At 43.6% G+C, this 6,619-nt stretch overlaps 1 protein-coding gene across 1 annotated transcript; it reads right to left on the bottom strand.

The window, feature by feature from the left end:
- Nucleotides 1–1,426: 1,426 nt before the first annotated feature.
- LOC147639791 (uncharacterized) lies at nucleotides 1,427–3,059 on the bottom strand. Its single transcript, XM_086822512.1, has 2 exons — nucleotides 2,446–3,059; nucleotides 1,427–2,345 (listed from the first exon to the last, which is right to left on the bottom strand). Exons 1-2 carry the CDS (start codon nucleotides 2,759–2,761, stop codon nucleotides 1,486–1,488), a joined length of 1,176 nt encoding a protein of 391 aa, XP_086678638.1. The 5' UTR covers nucleotides 2,762–3,059; the 3' UTR covers nucleotides 1,427–1,485.
- Nucleotides 3,060–6,619: the final 3,560 nt, after the last annotated feature.

The raw sequence follows: 6,619 nt of genomic DNA, 5'->3' as shown, positions 1-6,619 counted from the left end.
TGATGGAGAGAGGCTAGGAAGGTAATGAATCAGGGAGGTGTCTCGTCCATCGGATTGCACACGAACTCCACCTCCACGTGCAGCAAACTTGTCAAAAATATAAGCTTTCTACAAGAGAAAAAAATCAAGTGTTAGTAATAACTCACTTATAAATATGAAGGCACAACTTTGATTTAAACCCACCTCAATGTCATCATCACATTGGCTAATGCGTGGGTTGCATATGTCTATACTGCTTCCACGCTGCTCAACTGATGTATCTACATGCAAGCGTTTATGTGGTTGAAATGCTTCTTGAGGGACACTTTCATACTCTGCTGCTACATTTTCTATAGCAACAAGAGCATTGGAAATAGTTTCCTCAATTGTACGTTCTGTATCATAACCTTGGAATGCTAGCGCTTTGGTAAGATCATGGTCATCAAAATCAATCTGTACACCTGCAGTCTGTTGCTCAAGTGTGTCTTCTTTGCAGAAACCAGACCCAATTGCTAATATGCTTAAGGCCTCATCCTCCCTTAACCCCAAGGATTTACAAATGTCATCAAGGAAAAGAAATTCCTTGTTATCCATGATGATGGGATTCAAAGTGGTTACATCCAACTCAGGGATCTCTTCCACAATTTCATCCCCTTCGAGGTCACGATGAGGCTCTTCATCCTCAGTTGACCCTTGTTGGAGAAGCACCAAGGCCATGGACGCTTCAGCTTCTTCTGAGAAAACCTCTTCCACCTTGCCTTTGGATTCCTTCACAAGAGCTACTTCCTTTTTCACTGTCTTTCCCTTCTTTTTTTCTGTATCCCTGGCTTCTTGCAGAAACAGTGCTAACGTCATATCCCATGAAAGGAAGGTGGTGCCTACATTACCAACCTGCAATTCATAAACGGTGTCATCATCTTCGACCCTATAATTGCTAGATGTAAGGCCTTTCAAAAATCGGTTGAGCCTGAATCGGAACAACTTGTCACCATGGTACAGATGCCTGATTAAGTCCACTGGAACCCATTTAGTGGTGGATTCAGGCAATTGCACGACATATTGTGCCACTACATCATTCATGTACTAGACCTGCTCTTGAAAAGCCTCTGCATGAAGGTCTATAGTTTTTTGCATATCGATCACCCCCTCAAAAATGGCGATGTTCTCACCTGCACCTGCTGAGAGCCCAATTTTCTCAAGTTTTGTGCGTAGCGAGTTAGAGCTTGAAGCCATGGCGGGATATTGAAGGGAAATAGAAACTGCAAGATCTTAAGAATGAAATGAGCTTTATAGAGCAAAACCTATTCTTATAAAGCATTCCACTATAAAGTTTAATAAATTTATAGAACATACTTAAAAATTTTAAAATTAACAAAATTAAAATCCAAATTGCAGTGAAATACAGAGGACATTGGGACTATGGTGCAATCAATAATTTTGTATTCAGAAGTACACCGCTACAAATTATCGCCCAAAATCACTCAAAATGTTACCTAAGTCTGCAACTTAACAGTCTTTCAAGCTAAGGACCCTAGGGGGCTCCAATGACACACAGAGTGTATGTTTCTCTGACCTTTGACGCATGGGTCGATTAGAAACAACAAACTTGAATTGGTTCCTTACATTAAAGGACATGACAATACGATCTCTCAACTGAGCAAAATTCCAATCATCATTAACTACCACTGTATGCTCCTCTCCTGGGTGAACTTCAATATGAAGTTCTACCTCCTCCCTAGCATAGAGATCAGAGTCCAAAGCCTCCCATTCACCATGCGAGCATTTCCACCTTCTAATAGGGTACACCATAGTTAGATTTTGCTTGCCTATCTGATACCTGCATCTTACCATTGACATTACCGCTGAGCACTTTATTACATCGCCCTTATGTTCTGCCACCTTGGTGGTCCAATCGCCTTTTAGAAATGTATCTAGAGCTTCAAAGGCCCCATCTTTGCTTATCCACATTGTTGGGGTGCGATGGAACTTGCCTGCTTTGAAAATAGCAATAAACACATGTAAAGGCATGAAAAGAGATACACTTATCCTGTGGGATCCATATGCAGCCTTTAGGCTTGACTGAATGTCATGGAAAATCCTGCGCTGAAAGCTCTCCATTGTAGTGGGGTCTGGAATGGGCCATTCCGGGCTATTTAGTGCAGGAGGAGAAATTGGCTCAAGTGCTCCAAACCTTCCCCTCTGTGGCACAACATATGTTGCAACAATGAAAAATACTCCTCTATTTGCAAGTTCGGAACTTGTTTCCCCAGCATACATAAGCCTACCTAGATCAACATGACATGCTTCGAAGGTCCCTGTAAAACATTCTAGAGGCTGCCATTCCACACATGTTGAAGGGAAAACATCTGCATACAATAGAATACATTGGAGTTCTTGATATTCACATAGTCTTCATGCAAGCATTTCTCCAAAGCAAAGAAACATTAAACAAGGACTGAAACTTACAGTTAGTTGGGAACCGTGGTGAGTTCTCATCTTCAAGATGTATTTGGCTTGAGGTGTAAACATGTTGCACCTTTGCAAGCCGCTTTCCATCCTTGTTGCAAACTTTGAATTCTAAGATCCTTCCTTTCCAGTGATGGCTTGTGGAAGCCATGTGCCTTCGAGGAACCTTGTGTGCACCCCTCAAACTGGGCTGCATTGTTATCCACATGAACCGCTTAAAAACGGTAGGAATCCAATAACCTTCATCATCCTGTACTGTGGAAATAGCCATGGACTCGATAGTGGATGATGGCCTGCGTACACACTGAAGAGCCATAGATGGCCCAAATGAAAAGAAAGTGAATGTTAAGAATATGGCAAAAAAGCAAATACCTGCTCAGAGACAGAGAGAGAGAGAGCTAGCTAAAGCTTCAAAGAAGTTTGCTGCAAATCCATACACACACACACACACACACATGCACACACACACAGAAAGCTAAACCTTCAAAAGAAAGCAAATGAGAGATTGCATTAGGTGCCTGCATGCAGAGAGAGAGAGAGAGAGAGAGAGAGAGAGAGAGAGTCTGATAACAGAGCTTCCTCTAGAGAGAGAGAGAAGGGCTGATAACAGAGCTTCCTCTGAGTAGCTGGTAGCAAAGAGCTTTCCTCAAAAGAAAGCTAATGAGAGATTGCATTAGGTGCCTGCTTGCACACAGAGAGAGAGAGACCTAGAGATAGAGTCTGATAACAGAGCTTCCTCTAGAGAGAGAAAGAGGCTGATAACAGAGCTTTAACTGAGTAGGTGGTAGCAAAGAGCTTTCCTCAAGTTGGGGATGAAGATAGGGCTGCAAGTGAGGGTGTAGTGAGTGGTAGATGGGGAAAGTGGGTTAGTCTAAAAGGGAGGAGAGAGAAACATGCCCCTACTTTTGGAGGGAAGAGGGAAGTGAGGGGGGCTAACTTTTTGAAACTTTTCCTTTAAAAAAATATTTAAAAAAAAGATATTGAAGATTTTCTTTGCTGGCAGATCTGAAAAAGGTAAGATTCCACCTTTGACCACAAGATTTAGGGTCTTAATCAACCCAACGTTTTTGTACACATGTATTTTTCCTATTGGCCTTCACACTAATCATCTCCTTAATCTCATGGCAGCTTAAAGGGCCCCCATAGACCTCAACCTTCCCCTAATGCATGTGAAGCTTGTATGATGGGCAAGCAACAACAGAAGGCATTCCCACAAGAGAGCAGCAATCAAGCAAAGTCTCCTTTATAGATGGTACATGCTGATCTTTGTGGTAAGATATCTACTGTTGCATTGGGGGGATCTTCTTACTTTATGCTGTTAGTCGACGAGATTATAGTAGGAAGATGTGGGTTTATTTCCTCCATAATAAGGCTGAAGCTTTTGGCAAGTTTAAACAGTGGCATAAATTTGTGGAGAATGAGACAGGACAGAAGGTGAAGAAGCTTTGGACAGATCAAGGAGGAGAATTCACTTCAGGTGAATTTAATGAATACTAGAAGGAGCATGGCATGAAGCGCCAACTCACTGCTCTACACATACGCCTCAATAAAATAGAGTTGTGGAATGTCACAATCGCACAGTTGTGGAAATGGCAAGGTGCATGATGAAAGGAAAAGAGTTACCATACTCTTTCTAGGGGCTAAAGTAGTCAACACTGCAGTTTACATTCTCAACAGATCAAAGGCACCCAAAGGGATCACACCATATGAGGCCTATTCGGGTAAGAAGCCTTCATGTTCTTGTTTCCGAACATTCGGTTGTGAATGTCACAATATACCAGATACAAATAGAACTAAGCTTGTGTGAGGTGGAAAAAAGAAAAAAGATCACTGCCTCTATAGCCCTTCACCTCCCAAACTTGGAAATACAAACACAACGGAGGCACCACCAGCCACCGGCTGGAACACTTTCCATAATTCACCACCCACCCCACGCCAGACAGACAGCACAAAACAGGGGCACCATAGACCAAGATAAACACCAGCAATATATTCCCAGTCATAACACTTCATACAAGCTTCTTCCAACACAGAAGCCTTACTCACACAACTTACAAACACTCAGGCCTGGATTTATTGCCAAGGGAATTCCACCACGGCCACACCACCTCTGGGATTCAACCTTGCATCTGACGACCAAGCCTTCCAGCCACGAACACATCAACACTCTGACCTGTCACTGCCGAGGATACACCACATCCCCAATCACCACGAACCTCTCGCCTGCGTGCTGTACCAACCACATCAGAAAGAACCCGGCCACTCTCACTCTTCAGAGGGCGCCCTTTATGTGTTTTATCAGTACAATTCATTAAAGAACTTCAATTGTATTAAAAAGCCATTCAATTGAATGCTTCTCAAGCTTGAGAGGGGTTGTTTTGAGAGAACATTTGGAGATTTAAAAAAAAGACCATAAACCACACTTTATCTCCTAGATTGCTTGATTCTTTAATCAATGTAGAGGCACCCAACAAATCAATTGGTTTGGTATGTTGATGAAGACTCCAAGGAAGATTGAAGAGAGAGAGAGAAACTCCAATCTCTCTAATTTGTAGAGGATAAAAGAAAATATCATTATTTCAGTATAATACTAGCATGGTATAGTTCTCATATTTTTTTACAAAGGACTAAGTATCTATTTATAGGTGAGGGAGGCCTCTAACCAAGTCCAACTAGTTTCTAGAATTTTCCAGGTTCAATTTGGCTGAACCTAGACAAGATTTGGACCTAGTTTGGCTCCCTTTTGATTTGGTTTGATCCAGGAGAGAGGAGAGATAAAAATATCACAATATTTTTGAGTTTAAAACTCCACCACACATGTGAAATAGGAACCTCCTTGAAGAGCCCCCTTCTCCTTACCAAGGTGTCAAAATTGAATCATTATACCCAAAATATCTCATTTTTTAAGTAATATTCATAGTTTTTTACTAATAAACCTTGTCCTTAGTCAACTCTTCATCTTATGTGAGTATTTACTCATTTTTGGGAGGTTTTTTTTTAATTCTTCAATTTATCTCCTCCCTACATTTGGATTAATCTTATTGGTCCATAGGAACCTTAATTGGACCATAATCCAAAAATTTCTAAAAATCTGGACCCTTAGGCTAAGGTCCTTTTTACCTATTTTCAATTAATTCCAATAGCTAACCCTCAACTCTCTCTGCAGCCCATCACTTCTGTGTGTCATCAGCAGTAGCTACCCAAACACCTCTCTCTCTCTCTCTTTGTGCTGATCCTCTGCCAGCTCACAACAAACCCACTTCCTCTGCCACTTCTCTGCAGTGCTACCGGTCCCACCAGCCAAGCAGCCACACTGTCCTTCTCGTCTCTTCACTTGGCACCCGCTCTGCTGTCCACTGTCGGCTTCACCTAGCGGCCCACACCAGCCACCCGCTGCCTGTCCCCTTTGCTTTCATCCAGCTGCACCTGCAACTGCACATCCAGCTCTTCCTCTGTTGTGCCAACACCTCAAAGGCACTCACCCATGCTCTCTTTTTCTCTTCGCCAGCCCGTCAGCTGCACACAAAGGCCTTCTCCTCAGTCACCTGCGCTGTCACCTTAAGAGCGGCCTCCCCTTTGGTCTCTCACCAGCAGCTGCGCACCTTGAGGCTGTCACAAGCCAAAGCGGCTCCTCTTCGCCATCTGTCCCCCGCTATCTCACCAGCCAGGCGTCCCCTTTCTACAATCCGACACCTTCCAGCCACACGCCTTTAGCCACACTGCTAACCCCCAAGGCGACCTCCACTGCATATGTGCTTGCGGCTGCGCCAGAGCTGCTCTGCACCAGCCTTCCACCTGTGTTTCTGAGGCCGTCAGCTAACCAAAAAGGCGTCCTTCTCCTCTTCTACTCGGCGCACCATAGCCCACGCTTTCGCCAACCTTCTGGAGCTCCTCGCTGGCGGCAGCGCTGGCATCCAAGCAAAGTTCCACGTGGTCATTTTCATTGCAAGCCACGTTGTTCATTATTTTTTATTTAAAAAGCCTAAGAGATGGCCACCCATATTCCTTCCACACCAATGCTCAAGGCAACACCAGCCCCACCAATCTTTAATTGCTCCCCACTTTCCACACTTTCAAATGCAATCTGCAAGTGTCCACTCATTTCTTGGACGTGCACACAATTCAAACGGCCGAACAGCTGAAATCAACCCCAGCGAACCTCGTTCCAGACAAG

This window comes from Cibotium barometz, chromosome 3 (genome assembly GCF_041138505.1).
Source record: "Cibotium barometz isolate CiBa-2024 chromosome 3, ASM4113850v1, whole genome shotgun sequence".
Taxonomy (NCBI): domain Eukaryota; kingdom Viridiplantae; phylum Streptophyta; class Polypodiopsida; order Cyatheales; family Cibotiaceae; genus Cibotium; species Cibotium barometz.
This window is presented reverse-complemented; position numbering and strand designations above follow the sequence as displayed.